General features: G+C 43.6%; 1 protein-coding gene across 1 annotated transcript in view; it reads left to right on the forward strand.

Annotated features, from left to right (window-relative positions):
- Positions 1 to 20,051, forward strand: part of BMPER (BMP binding endothelial regulator) — a 148,155-nt gene that overhangs the window by 37,117 nt on the left and 90,987 nt on the right. The window contains exons 5-6 of the mRNA XM_075143059.1: positions 281 to 371; positions 1,189 to 1,271. Of these exons, the coding sequence (XP_074999160.1) occupies positions 281 to 371; positions 1,189 to 1,271 (174 nt within the window). The remainder of the gene's footprint in view (positions 1 to 280; positions 372 to 1,188; positions 1,272 to 20,051) is intronic.

Raw genomic sequence — 20,051 nt, forward strand, 5'->3', positions numbered from 1 at the left:
AGCAGGATTCCTTTTCCTAAGAAGCTGCTTGGTTTTTTACCTGATGCATTTTAAGGCACATCCTGTGTCTGGAGTCAGGGAGACTCAAGTGGGTCTTTTGACTGTGGATTAACCTGAATCGTGATACCAGGCAGCAGGTACAGAACAAAAAGAGGTTTTGAAATCCAGGGCTCTGCAGCATGTGCCGTGCTTTAATTGTACCACTAGTAATTGTGGATTTTTGCTTGTTAAAGCAACCACAACACTAACTATGAACACGTCTGATCTGCTTCTTTTTCAGGAAGGAGTGATAGTAGAGTCGGAGGTACAGTGTGTTGTTCATTGCAAAAACCCTTCCAAACTCATGGGAATGTGTTGTCCTGTGTGTCCAGGTGAGATTTCATGGGAAGATGCTGTTCCACATGTGCAACTGTGTTTCTAATGATAACCAACATTATCTGGGAGGTTGTCTCTAACTTCTCCTTTATACTTGACAAGTTACTAAAACATGGGCCAGTGGCTCGTGATGCACTAAATGACACAAGAGCATGCTTAATATTTTTTAGTAGACACGCAGACTGGGGGATGCATAGGCAATAGCCTGTGGCGATAGCCATATATGTATTTACGTTGTTCTTCAGGGGGTCTGTCAGCTGGGTTTGCCTGGCTGATGACTGGGATTTTGTTAAGGAGGGGAAGTATAAGAGTAATCTTAAAAGAGGAGACTCACTTTTTGAAGGGGAGTGGGAGTGGGTTGCCTTTGTGAAGCATGGTGGCAGATTAACCTGGTTTTGTAGACTGATTTAATTTTAACAGAGGTTTTGTAGGTAAGCACTGCTCCAGTTGTGATATAATGGGTTTATTATGTTCTAATTTGTTATAATTTCTGCCAACATCTAATATAAACTCAGAGAGTAAGTATGAGCAGTAAAAAGCAAACAGCTTAGAAAAGTGTTTCAAAGCCACTTTTAATGGAAGACCTGACTTAGCCTTTACTTCATTGGTGCAAATTTATCTGCTGTCGAAGGATGCTTTCTTTCCCCCAAAAGATATTTGGGGGTTCTCAAGGCCTTTGTAAAGGATTCTGAAGTGATTTGTATCAGAGAGCACGGTACGATTTACTTTTCATATTGTCCCATGGCGGGGCGTGTTATAAGGAAAAGGCAGCGTGCTCTCTTGAACTAAACTTATTCAAATGCTGTTTTCTAGGTTGTATATTTGAAGGGAGACATTACAATGAAGGAGAAGAATTTAGGCCTGAAGGAAATAAATGTACCAAGTGCTCTTGTATTGTAAGTATTTGCCTTTTGGCATTGTATCTCCCTGTATGAACTTCAAAAGGCATGTTATTATTGCCATAACAAAGCAAAAAATATAAGGAATTCAACACTATTATGCATTCTTCTCTTGCAGTTCAAGTTTCTATTGAAGATTTTACTGCACTAATACGTTATATCACTCGTTTTCTGTTTATTGTCTTTTTTGTGACTTCACACTGTGCGCAGATAGAGCAGGGTATTTGGGAGAGGCTCGATGTGTTAAATTAGTGATGCTTTTTTTTTTTGTGATGGGATCATGCAGGAGGAGACAGAAAGCTCTTGGGGTTTCATCTGTTGATCAACATTTGTTAGATGTTTCCTTAAACTGATCTTTTGCAAGGATTTCTCTCCACTGTACGTGGCAAGGGCCTTTGCTCTGAATTACCGAGTGAAAGGATGAGGGTAGCTTCCTTAGGCTGTCCCAGGTGGATTTTGGCTTGATGCTTAATGAGAAGGTCATATCCTGGATTTTATCCTAGCAACAATATAGAGAGGAAGTAATAACTGCATCCTTTGGGTAATGAGCACAGGCTTCTCTTTCACTTCCGTTAAGTTAAGAGATAATGCTGTATAGTTGGGGCAGATAACTTTGACTGCATTGGTGTGATCTGAGAGACCAGTAAAATGCAAAGTTAAAATCACTGCTTTTGTTGCAATCTATGGGCTGGTTATCAGCAGAAAACGCAAGACCGGGGAACTTTACATTTCAGTAGAATGCCAAGAGTTTTGTCAGTACCAGACACAGCTCTCCTGCATCATGAAAATAAAATAAAAAAGGGAGGAGAGAAGGGTAGAATTAAAAAATTAATATGTATTTATACATAGACATACACACACATTTAATGAAGCTGCTGCAGAGAACTTGGGCTGTTTTGCAGGAAAAAATCCTGGTAATCTGCAAAATTAATTTACACTAAATCATCACTCTGCTGTGGAGAATTAGGCTGCTCAGGTGGTTTTGCTTTTTTTTTTTTTTTCTTTTTTAAAGTTTTAATCCTGTAATAATGAAAATATGCTGTCACACATGTCATGGTGATATACGCCCTGGGCTCCTGCTCTGCTGAATGCCTCTTGTCCCAGGCTGAGGAACATTGCTCCCTCTGTACTCAGTGAGTCCCCCTCTTACTTTGGCTTCAGCTGTAAAGCAGCAGCTTTCCTTAGTCGTGTTCCTCAGGGGAAGGCAGGTCTGAATGTTGAAAAGTCTGTGAAGACACGCTTAAGTCTTTATGGGCTGTGGTTTGCTCTTTTCTAAGTACTGTACAGATATTGCCTATTGCCTATTGGCGTGCCAATATCTCCTTGATCAACTTTCATTTGTTCCCTAAATAGCAAAAGCAACTGCGCCAAGAAGAGCACGTGTGTGTGTGTATCTGGGGGAGAAAAGAGAAAGAAATACAGGGTATATAGGGTCAGACCTGAGGGTCTTTCCTTGACAGTTACCAGTCCCAGGTACCCTAGAGAAGGAAACGCATCAGCTACTGATAGTAAGAGATTTAAAGCCTCAAGCAAGAGGCTTAACGATCCCTTCTGAGAAAGGGGGTCTGACAGTTTTGGATGTTATTGACATCTGTATAACACGTCCAGCTCTAATTCTGAATCTTACCGACAGCAAAAGAAATGACATCTGTGTGTAAGCTGCACCTGACCTTCCTTCCCTGTCTCTGCAATGCCTTTTTTTACTGCCTCTTGCCCATTTCCTTCAGAATTCGGGCCTATGCTAATTCCTATGTAATTTAAATTGGACGCAAATAACGGGGACATCTTCAGGGTTGTGATAGTGGTTTGCTGCCTGCTTTACATCCATTCCCTTTGGGGAATGGGTCACCAGTGAATCTCTTACCTAAGCAGTTAGTGGTTGTCTTCTTTAAAGATACCTATCTAGCCATGCGATGTGATGGGAACAGGCGTGTGTGTGATGTGCTGTAACTTGTGCAGGCTTTGATAGATGAAAGGTAGCTCCTCACCCCAAATTAGATTTTTCTGGGGTTTGAGATGGTAACTATTTAGTGAGTCTTTTGTCGAAACGTGGCAGAGGAACTGGCACAAATTATTGTCAAGGTCTTTTGGAGGGGGTGGTGGTGTAAGGATTCAAGACACCTTCACTTCAGGGTGAATTCTGCATTTCACTTGGGAGCAAGCTTTTCTATCAGTGGATTATTCTGGACTCCATAGGCCATCATTGTCCTGGAGGTAGCTCAGGCTGGGACTGCAGGTAGCATTGAACAGGCAAAAAGTAAGGAGGGATGGCTGGGGTTTGTTTCCCCAGAGAGATGTAGGGCTGTCCCACGCTCACTGAGTGTATTAAAATGAGGAATTACTTACAAAAAAGGAATTTTACAGTTGCAAAATGATGCACTCAAAAGTCAGCAGGCCTGGACTGTGGGGCACAATCTTTGGAAAGCTCTTTGGTAGTTCAAGTATGTAGGATTTTCAGCTCAAAGCAGTGCCTATTAGATACTGTTAAGCTCCTAAAGAATGCGAAATGGTCATTAAGATGTTTTTTTGTTGTTGTTTTTAACACACATCGCTTGTGCAAATGAGAACAAGTGAGGATCTTGGGAGTTGGGGACCCCTGTCTCAGGGGAGCAGACTGGCCGATGGCGGGGCTTCCCTTGGGCTTCCCTTGCGCTCCTCGGCCCGAAGGGCGGGGAAGCAATGGCACAGCTACGCGTGGGCAATTCCCTCCGTCCTTACCCGCCGCGCGCTCAACTCGTTAATATGGTTTCTGTTTAACACCACTTGTGGTTCTAGTTATTGTCTGCTGAAAACCGGACCAAACCCATCCAACTCATTTCATGTAGGTCACCAAAACAACCCGTTAGCTAATAACTTTTGGGTTGCTATCGAGCCAGGCTGTGCTCGTGGCGGTGAGGCGGAGATGAAAGGCCCTGTATTCCATTACCGCTCTCCTGAGCGAGCCGCTCCTTGGGGCGGCTAAGATTTCTTGCTGAAAATGAAAATGTATCACCTCACACTCAATGCATATTGCCTGTCAGGAGCGAACGAGCTGGCTTTTAATGACTCGGTTTCTCTGGGGAGAGGCATTTGTGTAAGAAAGGTGGATGGGATAATAGGGATCTCCTCGCACCCCGGCTGAAACCCAGCTGTCTCGCAATAATTCATCTGTCTGGCCTGTTCCTGCTTTTCGTGATAGGCCAGTGGCCTGTTCTAGAGAAACCTTGGATATTTTCCCTACCATAAGCACCTACTTAAATGAAGGACTGGTTGCTTTAATCAAGTGTTATTTCTCAGATACTGCTTTTACGAGGTTGAGAGTGTGTTTCTGCTTGCACAGTGAGGCACTTGGCTTACATATTTCCTTTCCTACAGCCTGCATTAAAATAGTCAGACTGTGATTATCTTAAATGTTTTCATTTTCTCTTTTGATGTAGCACGTTTGGGGGAAAAAAAAAAAACAACACAGTGGAGGGGAAAGGAGAGAGAGCCAGGGAGGGAGGAGAGGAGGTTTGGCAGGAGAGTGACCTTGCGTGAGAGCGGTAACCATGGAGAAGCTTATCTTTAAATGGTAGTATCCAAACTCATAACTAGCCTCTTTTGACTCATACCGCTGTTACCCGGACCATGGGCACTGCGCGTTTCGGCATGCAAGGCATGCGGCGGTACGAGGCACCGCCATGCTGAGAGCACGCAGCACTATGGAGACGCCGCAGCCCAGGACCTGTCTTCCTCCACACCCCTGCAGGGAGAAGGGGAGCGGACCCGCTCGGGAAATGGTTGGAGGCTGGATTACGGCATTGCTGGGATGGCCAAGGGCCGGGAGCGGGAAGGGTCGCGCCGTCTGTCTGTCTGCAGGGAGCTATGTTGTGGGGAGGACCATTGGCAGGGCAGTCACGCATGTTTTGTCCCCAAGCAGCATCGTATTGCTTCTTAGCTGCTCTTCCAGAATGATTTGAAGCAAGTGAAACCCAAATGGCTGGAAGCAGAGCACGGGGGTTTGGGGCCCTTGGAGAGCTGCATTTAAAAGCATCCTTGGCTTAGTCTCCTTTGCATCATCGGGGGCTTTTACACCGCTGCTCAGGCGTGCTCAGAGGGACTCAAGACGCACAGAGCTCCTGGTCTGCAGGTGTACGCCTGGGTGTCTGCAGGAAATGTCTTGTCACTTATGTTCCTGAGTGCTAGGGTGCAAAAACTGCATAATGAAAGTTTTGCACAAAGAAAAGGAAATCACACCAAGGAAATCTGTTCCTAAATCAATGAGTAACAGGCGTTGCAACTGTGATAAGTAATGAGAAACTACATATGTTAGTGTTTTGGACACTGAGGGTGGAATTCATCTTGCCGAGCTCCAGCAATTCAGAAGTAATGTATCTGGTCTAAGCTACTTATCTGGGCTCCTCTTCAGTTAATGGAGAGAGAGAGATGTGGGATGGATTACTCTCTGCAGATGCCTATCTTCCTCCACTAACCACAGGGGGAGCCTACCCAGCTCCCTGGCCTCTGAGAGATGGCTGAAGATAGCCGAGATGGATCCTGCCCCTGCAGTCAGCTGGGTGATAAAGCACCCCCCAATACTGCTTTAACAGTTTGGCTTTAACAGAGATTGGGAGCTGCTGAAATATATTCCCACCACAATGGACTGCAGGGGAGGTACTCCAGTCTACTGGAAAACTCAGGGGAACATGCAATTAAATGTATCCTCAGTGAAGGCCAGTAGCAGAAGCTATGTCCAAATTCAAATTTCCGTCCTCAGTGCAGTGCCAAACACCAATCTTCCCAAATTTCCATGTACTCCAGCAGCTTTGATTCAGCTCCAAACTCCAGCAGACACTGTCTGCCCCCACTTTGGAGGTAAGAAACGTAGACAGAGTGTTGTACTCTGGGGTGGAAAAGCAAGGAGTTGGTCTTTTGGTAGGAGGAGTGTTCACTTTCTCAAAGTTAGTAACATAAGTAGAAGTGGTTGGCTTACAGGTGGATGCAAATGGAGAGCAGTAAGCATTCAGAAATGGGATATGGAGGGGTGCTCACCATGTCTCTCTGGGAACCCCCCATAAGTTTGTCTGCAGAGTTTTTGCAAGGCTAGAAAATTTGGTTTTCTGACTAGCCTAATAAAAACACAGTCTTCCAGGTAGGTGAAGAAGCATGGCTGTGCAGGTAGGTGTGGAAGGGCAAGGACTTGGTATGTGCTGAACTTCAGCAAGAAAAATAATGCAGCATAGAGACATAGACAGTGTCCTGTTATTTAGCCTTTCTTTATCTGATTTTCTTCAGACTTCAGAAAGTACACCCACATCCATGGGGTTTGTACACTACATGTGCCATGTCTGAAATATTAAATTCCTTTAATTTTAGAAATATCAAAGTTAAAAAAAATAGTTTGGACATTTAAAAAAAATACTGGTTAGAAAACAATGTGAGGTTTTTTCTTTTCTCTCATTGACATGCATAGCCATTTTTAATCTTTCTTTTCATTTCTCTCAAAAAATGCAAACATTTTCTCAAAAAATGTGTCTTTGAGAAAAAGTTTGATTTTAATAAAAGTCATGGAGTAACGTTAAAAATAAAATTAATCACAGTTTTTCTGAAATACAAGTAAACTCTGGAATAGCAATGCAAGTGAGCATAATTCAGTGTAATTAATCAGTGTAAATGATTCGCATTTATAAGCACTTCAAATCTCAGACTTTAGAAAGCATCTTTCTGTGGCAAGGTCTCATTTCCTCCCTCTGTGGATATTTGAATTTCATCCTACATCTCTCCAACCTGCAGAGCTTCCTAGCTCACCTAGTCCGAGTGTGTTCCCAGCTTAGGCTGCAGAAACCCTTCATCATACTTTTAATTTTGGTGAGAATTGAAGGAGCCTTTCTGTGCGGTGAGAGACTGTGCCCGGTTTGGGCACATTTCTAGGGAAGCAGAGGTACTGAGCAGCTTCCTGAAGATCTAGGTGACTCTTTAAGGATTACAAGCCCGGAACATGCAGCATCTTTCTCACATTCCTTCCTTCCTCAGAGCCCTTTGCTCGCCCCTTCTGCCCTTCAGGATTCAGTTCAAATTTACCTTCTGTGCTTCAGCATGGTCCATGCTCCTCTGACTGTGCAGTCAGAGGGGTTACCTCCAGCTGTTCTTCTCCGTTCTTCTCCATCGTTTGACATAGGTAGCACTACCCAGTTGTTGTTATTTCTGAGATGGCATCTATGGGCACCAGACAAAGATGAGTGCCCATTATGCTTTATATCATACGGACATGTATTCCCGTCCCCGAGAGAGAAGAGTGTGAAAGAAGAATGTGAAGAAAGATAAAAGGTTGATTTGGCAGATTTCTGTGGGAAATTTATCCTGCTGGAAAAGAAGGATGGAAATGCTGAGGAGTCGGAGGAAGGAGCTCTGCCTTTATAAGGCTCTTGTTTAGACAGAGACTGTCTTTCCAGTTTGATGATCCAAGATGGTATTGTGATAATGAATTAAGTGATACTAGAAGCCATGAAAGATTTAAAACTTCCTGGGTACCTGAAGGGCCTAGGTAAATGCTGATTAACAACACCCCCCAACTGTGCATTGCATGAACAACCTCTTGCAGTACAGAGAAAAAAGTGTCAAGGACTTCTTATCATTTAAAGGAAATGAATGCACAGCGCAGGATGGATTTTGCACTCCTAAAGCATATAAAGAAAAAAATAATGCAAGTTGACCACTTTTAAATGGTGATAATAGAGGCTTATACCTCGAGTGTAGGTTGCTGTAGTTCTTCAGAGCAAAGGAACAGAGCTTATGCTGTCAGGTGTCTGTCCGTTGTCTCGTTAAACTTTTCCTAATTAACAGGCTGAGATTGGTTGTTCTTATTGACAAAGAAGAATTAAGTACACAGAGCTTTAACACTAAAGAAGAGCTGTTAACAGGCAGCCTCTGATGAGGGGACTATTTTTTATTGGCATTGGGCTGCAATGAGACTGCAAACATCGCTGCTATAACTCACTCCTTGCAAAGGCAAGGAACTATCTTGGAGGGAAAACAAAGCAGTAAGAGGGCAGAAGACAAAGAACCTGGTTAAAGTAAGCAAACAAACAAACAAAAAAAGAACCTGCTGGCCAGCAGGGGATGAAAGGGTTGCACGTGGTTTCAGAAGTGCCTGGTGAAGACAAAGGTTTTATGTGAGACGGCTGTTGTGCTTCTTGTAAGTGGCTTCAAATGGGAATGCGTGTGGCATCTCGTGGGAACGCTTGTGTGCAGAATTGATTTGGGTCTGAAAGATTCCCACAAGTTGTGGTAGGAAGCAGTAAAAGCAATAGCTTGTCAATTAACAGGGCCTTTGTTTGCCAAACATTTTATGAAGAGTCCAAGACCCTTCTGGCTGGTGTTACAATGAAGGAAAGGCTGAGAGGAGTAGGAGTGCTAGGCTTTCATATTTGTCACCCTTTCAGGTTAAATGAACTTGGATGTCACAGATTTGGGGGTTGTTATCAGATAACAATAGTTAATGATTTTAAACTTGCACACACAGCCCTCTGTGTCCTGAGTCAAAATGTCTTAGTATGCACAATACTGCTAAATGAATTTACACAAGAGGGCTTAATTAACTGCATAACACCTATTTGTTTTCCTTTGTCTGATTTTCAAAAGCAAAATAAAGAAAAAAAAAATTAAAGATTGGAGGCAATACATTGCTACATGTGGGGCTTCAGGTTTTAGTTTTTTCCCCTCTCTCAAGTCTGACCTCTGCATCACTTTGGGTACCATATTTTTTTACTTAACCATGCTGTAGCCATTGACTTTGTTCATATTTAATGTTTTTTGTAGAAGACGTAAAGTGAAACTTGGGATCATTAAGTTTGAATTGCTGTTGAGATCTAGCGTGATTGCCAAATTCCATCTTGACTTGCTATCAGTCTGCCTAAATTCTCCTTGCTCTTTCCACTGCCTCCTACAGCATTGCTTTTGTTTTCTGCCCTGGAAGCATTTTGTGTTGATAAGGGAGCAAATTTCCAACCTTGCCTGATAAACTATTCTCCAGCTGGGATATGTGATAAATTAACATTTCTTACAACAAACCAGTCATATAGAAAGACTCCTTGGATTCCATCAACTTTTTAAATGTTAATGAACATATTTATTACTTTTGTTGCCTTATTTAATGATGAGACAAACACATTGGATAGTCAAGGGGAGGAAAACGATACCCAGCAAATTATTTTCAAGATTATGACAGGCTGTAACTTTTTTATACAACTCATCCTCTTAGGCTGAGAGCAGGATAGGCAGAATAATTAATTGGCTGTCAAAATAGACATGGGAAACAGAAAAGAAAAAAAAGTTCTTTGAGACATGACAGTGATTTACTACTTCTGCCTTTAACCTGTCAGAAATAAAATTTGACTAGGAGCCAAACTATCATAACATCTTTGGCACTCTGCTGTGGGTACATCAATCTGAAGGAAAGATGCAGAAATCCTTGCGGGCAACTCAGGGTTAGAGTCAGCAGTGGGATGTAAGGCCCCAGCTTCCCCCGTAGGTGCTTAAATACGAAAGGTAAGTCCTTAAAAATGCCTTCTAACTCTAGTGATAGAAATTGCCTGGATGTCTTAACTTTCTTCCAGGAAGTCCCGCTCCCACAGTACCTAAACTTCTGTCCCAAACACGACTAGAACACCATTAAACTTGACAATCCCAAGCTTCATTGAAAACCCAAGAAGTTTTCAGCTCTCTGCCAGAAGCTTTGTAACAAAGCATTGAGATTTTCTACAGAAAGCAGATGTGGGGGGGGGTGGTGGTGGTTGGTTTTGTTTTTTGTTTTAAACTGGGGTTTAGTGGCATTACTCAATATTTTGTGCTAAAATCATTGAAATGGAAATTTCTTTATCGCCCCTACTTGGGTGTCAGAGCCAATGCCATTGAAAGTGCAAAGTCCAGATTTCCAGCAGGCTCAGATCTGATGTTTGAGGCGTCTTAAGCCCAAAAGGATTTGAGTAGCTTGCATGCTTTGTGTGGTTTCTTTTCCCTTTTTTCTTTTTTTTTCTCCAGAACACAGCACCAGGAGTTTTCTGAGAGTAGGACAGAAGCTAATGTGCCCTTGGCAATAGTATCTTTCTTCAGAGGAAAAAACAGAGCTGGCCTCAACTCTGAGAGCATCACAATGAGGAAAGTCTTGTTCCTTTTACCATCCTCTGCCTTGCCCCCAAATACTCAACATGCTGAACAAAAATTTCAAAATGAGACAATGTATGTGAAAATAATTAATTATAAGAAGTCTAAGGATTTTGTGCTTTTCAGCGCTCAGTCTGTTCTCTGTCCCCTCTCCTAGTTGCAGCGTAACTTTCCTTCTCCTGGATGCAGCTGAATAGCAATTCTTCCTAGCAATCTCAGTTCCCGATGCACTATTTATTCTTTCAGCAGCCAGCTGAACTGCCCTGCTCTCTGTCTTTTGAGGTCAGTTTTTTTAATTCCCCAAGGTTCCTGCAATTACCATTCCCCCCCATCTAGGTTTTTTAGTGCTGCACTTAAGCAAGTGTGGTCCATGTCTGGGACCATGCAGGGAGGGAAAATCCTATGTTTATTATATCTTCTACTATCCACTGCTCTTTGTAGTTGACATGCACATGTAAAATCTCTTATCAGTAGTACTTGCACAGCATCTCCTACTATGACTTTGTCTTTTTGACTGTGAACTTGATTCTAACACAGTGAACATTTTATAAAGTAGCTAAATGGGAATAGGACCCATAAAAGTTGACACCTGGTGGAAACCAAGCCAGGGAGGTATTTTCTTTCCCCGTGGTGTTGTTACATTCCTCATGGTCAGCAGTAATAGCTCTGCCTCCTGAAGTATAGGCTGTGGGGTTTTACGCCGTGTTCAAATGGGCATCGTTTGAAGCTTTAGCATTTATGGTGTTTGGAGGACACATTCTCACTTCCTGAGTATTCAGTGTGGCAGAGGTAACAGCAAGCAATTATATAAAATGAGGAGTAAGTTACAGGCTACTTTGAAGGCCGAGGGGGATGGAGGGAGAAGAAACATGGTTGTACACCAACAGAAATATCGTCAATCTGCATAGCACGCTTGCTGTTGTTCCGCTGAGACTGTTTTTTTCAGTATTTCTCTGAGTCAGGCTAATAAGGATACTATTAATACATCTAATGACCAAAAGTACTTTTTGCAGTTTTCATAATGAGTGCCTGAGTTTCTATTTCTAAATATCTTATCCGGCTGCCTCTCATTGCTGTCAGTCTCTGGGAAATCCTTTATCTCAGACTTTCCCGAAAAGAGAAGGTGGCAAGGTTCCCAAAGTAGACTTGGATTTTGCCTGCTTGTCCCGTGATACTGCTCTTCAGAGTTTAGTGAGTAGGCCGGTATATTCTGATTATAATAAATTTTTGATTCCTGTCTGATTTTTCATGTAGGGCAATGGGTTTCAAACAGAGAGGATGTTCCCTTCTCAGGATGTGACAAGGTTTAGCGGAAGGGAGCCAATTCATGCTTAGGGAATAATTTTTTCCTTCATGATGTAGTGGTTGCAAAACAACGTGTAAAGCGCACGGTGCTCCAAGGGCAGCAAGCAGGGCTCAAACTCACGGGGACTCTGGAGCTGCTACAGCAAGCGAAGGTGCCAGCTTGCCCACGAAAACCCAGGGGTATCCAGATGTTACAGAGATAAGAATCTGCAACTTCCAGCTCCCCACAAATTCCTTCATCTCTCCTTCATTTTGAACTCTATCTTTTTCTAAATGCTTATGTTTATTAAACTGGGGAAGCATGCATAAGATGTGTCCTGGAGGTGGGCAGATGAAAGCAAAGGCAAAAAAAGAATTAATAATTCCTGGTGTACAGGATTTATACAGTATTTATGCTCTTGTGAGCAAAGTAAACCAGTCATACTGGGAGTAGGAGGTTTAAGTCAGTAACACAAAAATAATTTCTAAAATCTCATTTGAAATTCATATCAACTTTTATCAGATGGAAGACTTTCTCCTAGGGATGACACTTGCCCGTGGAAGGAAAACTAAAATAAAATGTAGCATACCACACATGCCCAGTCAGAATAGCCTGAAATATTCATATCTAGAATGCCAACAAACATATTTGTGGTTCAACTACAGAATAAATAACAATTTAATATTATTAATTAAAATTATTTAAGCACACAATCTCTGGGTAGTGTATAATATCGAACATATTAAACTCCGCTTCCCTGTTTCCCCAATGCTGAACAGTAATTTGGATAAAATGTAGTTATCTATAATAATAGCTTGCAAAATTACCAGTTTAATAAATCAGAATCAATACGGTGAAAATGTGTAGGAGTGTGACAATTTGTCTTCAACAGCTGGAACACCAGAATGAGGACGTGTCAGCCCTATGAAATATTATCAAGCTGTTTCTCTACAGTCTGTTGACAGAAATGAATTTTTTTTTTTTTTTGAGGACTCAGGGTTTCAACATTTCAGTGCAGAAAGGAAAGCAATGAAAAGAAACAGGATGGAAATTTTCAAACATGGTAACTTATGATTGTGCTCTTAGTTTTGGCTTTCAGTTCCAAAATCTAAATGGTCTCAGATAAGGCAATGGTGAATACCACCACCTCATACTCGAGTGAGAAAGTCTTAACAGCACTGGCTTTGAAACCCTGGCCCTGGGGAAGAAGTTTCTCCCAGCCCTTTTAAACCCAACTTCATTTAGACTCGATGTCTCCTTCTTTTATCTGAATTAAACAATGCTGAACTTAAAAGGTTGCAAGTATTAAAATGAATGTGGTTTTCTATGATAAAATTGAGATAACTTTGTTCGCAAAAATGGAATCCACGAGCTGGGTTAGGTGGTATAAAAATGAGAAACTAATTATGTCCACTGCATAATTTTATCACCTATTGCTAGAGCGCTGTCAAAAGAGCAGACTGCTGTCTTTAGATATCGCTATGTGCTATCTCTAAATTTTGCAAAACAAAGTTGTTTTTCATGTAATCCTGCACGACCCATGATTTCCTGGTTTAATTAGGTTCGTTTCAGTGGTGTTAACTCAAGGATAAGATTGAGTCCTGCATTTGCCACTTACTGTTTTGATACTCAAGAGCAAATACTGGCAAACTTTACAGTAACACCTTGCGTAATGGCTTGGAGGCCGAATGGAAAACTTAGTCTAACTGGGTTGTATTGCCGTATTGCAAAAAAGTAGTATGATGGGGGGGAAGAGAGACGGCTTTTTTTTTTTTTTTAAACTGGAACATCCCCAGTGAAATGGAAAAAGTTGAGTGTCCGTGGGTACCTCTATATGCATATGTGTGCGTACGCCTGTATTTGCGCTGTGTGTGTGTGTTGGTGTGTGCACACATGTGAGTGAGTGTATTTGTGTGCGTGAGCGCTTATGTGCTCGTGTCCGTGTATGTGTGCGCTTAGGTCTGCGCGTCTCTCGGTGTCCTTGTCTGCGTGGCCCTGAGCGTCCGTCCCCGCGTGTCCCCACGCACCCCGCTGGGTGCCTGCGCGCCCCCGCCCCGCCGCGGGGCGGCGCGGCCCGGGCGGGCGGGCGGGCGGGCGGGAGCCCCGCGCTGTTGCCCAGCGCCACCTGGCGGCGGCGGCGGGGAGCGCTCCTGCGGGCGGCGCGGGGGGGGCAGGCGGGGATGAGGGCGGCCTGGTCCGGCATCACGGCCCTTTTTAAGTGGTCACCTTAAGAACAATACGGAAATGGGTTTGTAATTGCAGGTTTTTTAAAAAGGCCTGGAGCCATAAAGCGAGAAGGCAGTCAGAGAGCTAAAACTTCTTCAGTGAAGAATGAATTGTTAAAATGGCGGACCTTCCTAACGTCGGGATTTGGCAGAGCTACCTCAGCAGCGCCTCGGTGGGCTCAGCCCTAGTCAGGCCTTACGAGGAGACGTGTCTCACCAAGGCGCGCACAAGATCCATCGTCAAACAGCAGGCAGGCAAGTGGCAGGGGAAACGGTGGCCAAATTTTCCCCTGGCCCTGGTGGAGCCACTGGCGGGGCAACATTGGGCTGTGTGGGGAGTGGAGAGGTTCAGCCTCGCCTGCCACCGAGCCTGGCTGGTGTTTGCTTGCCTGTTTCCAGTGGCACATGGGGCTGCAGAAAGTGAAATTTAGTTCGGAGGGATACGAAAGGAGAAGTTACCCCAAGTGCAGATAACTGTACCAGTAGAAAGGTGCTGTGAAGTGCTACAAGCGGCCTGACGGGCTGTCCCCAAGTTCAGTACCTCCTAAGCAGAGAAATGGCCAAAAACTAAAAGGACAATTAATCTTAATAACAGACGTTTAATGAGAACCATATTCAGAGATTTCATCAGCTCCGTTTCTGCATACAGTAAAAACCCAATTTAAATATAATTTCCTAGAACCTGAAAGCACTTGACATTTTTGTGTTAGAGCTGACTTCCTAGCTGGTAGTGTTACCATGTAGGTGCTTGAGTGATGCCTTTTCATAGTGCTTCTGTTCTCTGCTTTTGCCCCTCCCCATAATCATTTCTCTGGTGACGAAACTTGGGTCAGTAGGATAAAACTGTTGGATTTGATTTCTGGTGACAGTGCAGTTTTTGAAATAAACTTTTGCATATATAGATTGATAAAAAATTTGCAATACTGGCATGATAGGCATTAATATATAGCTTTTGTGTTTCAGCCTAATTAAAATGATAGGAGAATACAAAGGAAGGAAATCTAAACAGTTGTGCTCCGCTGGGGAGTTAAAAAAGGTGGTACTGAGTTGGAGTCTAGTCAGCTGCAAGTGCTAAGTTTGAGTTGTTATTTATTATCAGAATGAAGATAAATGAAATCACCAGTCATTAGCTCACAATGTGTAAAGAGCTCTGAAATGTCTTTGCACACAGAGCAGACTCCCAAGCGGCTGCTGCAGCTAGCACTGCTCAACGCAGCCTCTCTGCCTCCTTGCAGCAGTTAACAGGATGCAGTGGCTTTGCTGCAGGGTTATCCACACTCGACTTACCTTCTCTTCAGCTAATTTGATGTGTAAGTCATGTCCACGCAGTGAAGCCAGTTGACAACAGCATGCGATGAGTGGGTAACCGAGTAGGGTGCTTTGCTTAGGAGGCGGTGGCTGGTCAGTAGCCACAGTCCTGTGTGGGTTAGCTAGTCAGTGTTCATATCACCACTGAAGTCAGCATGTAGGGGACAAATTTAAGCTGCAACTTTAAGTTTGCTAATGCTTACCCTTTTGCAAGTCTGGGAAGGAAGTAAGGGACTGGAGACATTTGTAACCACCCCGGTAAACAGAAAATAGGTTCTTGGGTGATGTGCCTTCCTCTTTTAGACCAGGGGCAGCAGGACCAGCAGGCATCTACTCCCCTTGTTCTTTTAGGCTAGCTAGCAGGAGGATCCACCCTTGTGAAGTAAATAATTAGGAGGGCCTGTGCAAAGTACTATTCTAATTTAGAAGGAGAAGCAATCTGTGCCCTAGTAATTCCCATTCACATTTTATTTCCCTCATCTCTGAAGGGAAGGGCCTGAGGATCGTGTAGTAGACATGTAGAATAAAATGTAGACATTTTATTCCTTTTTCCCTTTCCTTTCTCTCCTTTTCCATCTAGCAGAGAATGACTTGCTAATCCTGGGAAGAAACTACCCGCCTGAGGGTTTCTGTTGGGGCAACCCTGGCTGCCCTGTGCTTGACTTCTCATAGGGAGGGTTGTTTTCGTTGAGTCATCACTAATGCTCTCACAATTGACTATTTAAAAAGAAATATCTTGGGCTACTTAACCAGTGTCTTCATGTTCACTAGAGCTCTTACGGACGCCTTTCCAATGTGCATGTTGTTGCACTAATCTGTTCAAGTGCTTTGTATATCCGAATCCTCTGCTTGTTCAGACATAAGGATCCGCAGACTGGGCAGAACAAAGGTTCTTCTGGGCAAGTGGCTTGTCTCCAGCAGTGGCTATAAGGAGATGTTAATTTAATATTCCTCCTAATACAACATATAAAGTTTTACCACTATTTTTTCAGAAGACTATAAGAGATGCTGAGGGCAGGACTGTGCTAATTAAAAAGTATAGTAGAAATATCGATTCTAAAATCTTGGGGGGGACAGATTGACTTAATCCCTGCAGTGTTACATAGAGCCCCATCACACAGTTACAAGAAGTCAGAGGGACCAAGGAGTTTAGCTTTGGATGTAGTTAGAAATGTCACGGGTTTTGCTCTAGGCCTTCCTGCTCCTCTGAGAGGGCACAGTGGAAGGCGGTGGGGTGGACGCCAGTGCCGTCTCAGGCAGCAGAAGCTACAGAGTCTGTCTTCAGGATGCAGAGGGGGACTGGCTTAATTTGGGAGAAGTGGAAGGTGCCTGAGATGTTGGGGCAGCTGAAGGGGGATCAGCTGTTATTTACTAAAAGCTTAATCATGCATTCGGGTTATTTTTTTTGTATCTTTATTCCACTAGTGCTAGTCTGTGCTTTTAAGTAAACACGCTCTTTTAACCTTTGTTTTCTCTTGCTGACAAGGCTGGTACTGAGTGATGTGGCACACTATTTACTGTACAGTGGGAGATCCTTTAACTGGATTAATGGGATGGTCTCAGTAAGTGCCAGCTCTCCAATGAGCTACTGCATGGTAGCCAGAGCACAGCAGTGTTTGCCTCCACAGCACCTTCTTGGGTCACTTACAGGCATGACGTTCCACAAACCAGGAGAGGAAGAAATGTCTTCCAGTGACTAGCAATAACTGAGAAAACTCTGGCATATGGCAGGCTTCGAAAAGCACTTATGATTTTAAGGAGAGAATGTGACATACAGATGTTGGGCTAGCATTAAATAGCTACAAATGAAAACTGGACAAATATGACAAGTTCTGGGAGTTTGTATCCTGTGAGCAGCGCATTGCCTCACGTTGAAGGAAATGTCCTAGCAGATACACCAGTTGCAAAAGGAACAGGATTAAAAATTATATCTGAATTCGCTTGAGTTTAACCGTGGATGGTGGAACACATTACTTGTAGCTGTTAAAAATTAGATAAATGTTTTCATGTTACTTTAGTGATAGCCCTAATGAAGAAGAATGTTAGGAAGTAGGGAAAGGTCCATATGACTTCAACTACAGCTATATCCCTGGACTTGTAACACCTTCTCTGGAGAAAACGGGCATGTGGCCAACCAAGCTTAAGTATGAGCTCATCTTCCACTGGGACTGCCCGTCCTGCTTTCTTGAAAAGCATCTGTATGCAGGGCTTACTCGCAGTGCTCTTTCCTTGGTTGTGGCTTGTCCTGTTGGAGGCAGAAGAGGAAGCTTGATCTGGCTTCACACCTTATCCTTTCTCCCCACATGAAGGCAGGCAAAAAGCCAGCAGGAGAGCAGCGAAATACATTTCATGCTGGAACACTTAATCTCTATGCATTTTCCCAGGGATCGTGGCTTTTCCCTTTTCTTTCACGGTATTTTCATGATACTGAACGTTGTCCATTAATCTGATATCCTTGAGAAATGTCAAAAATAGAACACTCATGTGAGTTGCAGGATTTATTTACCTTCCCCTAAAACATGGAAAATTCTCAAAACACAGGAAACGTATTAGAAGAACGAATCATTATACTGAGGAATTTGGTAAAAGAATGGTTACTTTTTTCCCTGCGGCTCCTCCTGCAATAAGACCATCAGGAGCAATAGCAGAGATGTATTTAGTCAACCATGGAAAAAAACAGAGCACAAATGTGTTTACCTTTTTCTGTTGATAGAAAGCACATCATTTCTGTGTAATTTGCAATAGTGGAAAGGGAACTAGGGATGCCCTGAGCTATGCCGTACTGAGCTGGAGGGGAGGCAGAACAGGCAGGAGGCAAACAGGCAGAAGTGCGTTTGCTTGGGAAGCTGAACAGGATTTGATAGAAGTAGTAGTGAAGCAGCCAGAGAACGAAGTGGCTTCTTGTGTTCTCAGGCAGGAATTCCCTCTCCAGACACAGTTCTTTGAAAACTTTGTTGGCTAGTAAGAGCAAGACGGTCTCTTGTTGATGTCATGAGAATAGGAGAGCCCAAAGACATCACCAGTAGGAATGTGCGAGTTGGAGTAAAATAAGAATTGATTGTACCTTGGAGTGAAATAAACTACTGTGAGAGACAGGCAGCGTTAGCGGTGATTTCATGCTGGGTGAAGCCAGCAGTGCCTGGGAGGCATGAGAACAGGATATTTCCAGACCAGAAAGATTCCTGATAAACGCTGGGTGGTAAGTGTTTCCCTCCCGCCTGACACTGCTCTCGCTGTAGCAATGCTGTAACGCGGTTTGCATTCTTGGGCAGGATTGGCATGAGACTTAAGATCTGCTCTGGGGCTCTGAATTTCCTAAATCTGGAATTCTCCGTGTCTTAAGAAACGTGCTTCGACTGTGGTAGCATTTCCTTCTGCATGATGCGGTGCAGATGGGGTGTACATGACACTGTTAGCTGGGTCTAAGAGGCTTGCCAAATCCTCTATGGTGCTTCAGAGCGGGCCCCAGACAGTTCATAAACAATGGCTTTGCCTGCTTATGGGAGAAGCTGCTTGACAACTTATTTAATTACTGGGTGGAAAAAAGTTTAAACATTAAGAACTGAACCATGTGTCATGTTCTTTAGGAAAGAAAGTAGTCTGAGGGAATTGCGTCGTTATTATCCAACATATATGTAGTACTGGTCATGCTAAAAAGTCAGAGAATATTCTCCTCGGTGCCATTTCCTCTTAGTTCTACTGTGGCTCATTTACGCTAAAACTTGCAATAAAGAAGTTAGGTGTGCTTGACGTTGCAGTATTCTCAAGTTAGCTTTGATATCCGAAGCAATCTAGCTGTGGCAACACAGACCATTGCTTGGGCTAATTTATAGGCAAACTTAACCACGGACAAGGTATTTTCTTAGTGAGGGAGCAGATACTTGTATTGTCCCCAGACAAGCCTTTGGGAGAGAACATTTTCCTTTGCGAAAGGAGACCTGGGCAACAGACAGATGTTCATTTTGCCGGCAGCTGTGCTGGTTAAGATGTTACCATCCCCAGATGTTCGATATTCCCATCTTGCATACGTTCCTGTCTCCTGAGCTCTGCCAGTGGAAGAGAGCCAGGAAGCACTTGCTAAATGGACTTCAAGAAAAGTCAGCTGCAAAAGCTCAAGCAGCTGATATAGGTGGCTTGAGATAACCTGACTGCCTGTGCCTGAAACGCACACAGCCCATCTCCTTGGCAAACCTCTGAGTATGGGATAACCTCCAGTTGGCAATGCTTAGATCTGGAAGGCAACCATCAGCTGGTGGCCTTAGAGTCACAACTGCCACCCTTATTCACTCTTATCCCTTCCCTTGTATTGGTCAGGAATGAGTTAAATGTTGTTTTAAACCATCTTTATGGTCCTTACGTTTTTGAATTGCTGGAGGCCTTGTTCAGGTAACAAATCTTACTCAGGGCTTCCCTAACTTATTCCCTGTTTCTCAGGCCCCTCTGTAAGATTAAAGTTAGGTTCTTGTTTGTTCCTTACTTCCAGCACTCAAAGCAAACCTGGCTTGGAAACCCTAAGCTGGCCCAGCGCTGAGTGTGGAGGACCTCGTTGTAGCAATGGTGCCTTGGAGGGGCTGGTTTTGCTTGCAGCGTTTGGTGTTGTGAATTCTCCACCTGAGTAATGTGTGATCCAAACTCGCCTGCGCTTAGCCTCCCCTTGAGCAGAGCGGGTAGCTGCCTCCTGGACAAGAATGGGCAGAAGGTTACCAGATCCTGGTTCATCGCCATAGGCATCTGGAGGTTCCCAGCGGAAATCTCCTGTGTACAGGGAAAGCGTTTTTCTAATTAAACCTACAGATTTCAGCCACCTCCGTGAAGCTATGTAGCCATCTTGCCTAATTC

The sequence above is a fragment of the Calonectris borealis genome, chromosome 2 (assembly GCF_964195595.1).
Source record: "Calonectris borealis chromosome 2, bCalBor7.hap1.2, whole genome shotgun sequence".
In the NCBI taxonomy this organism is placed as follows: domain Eukaryota; kingdom Metazoa; phylum Chordata; class Aves; order Procellariiformes; family Procellariidae; genus Calonectris; species Calonectris borealis.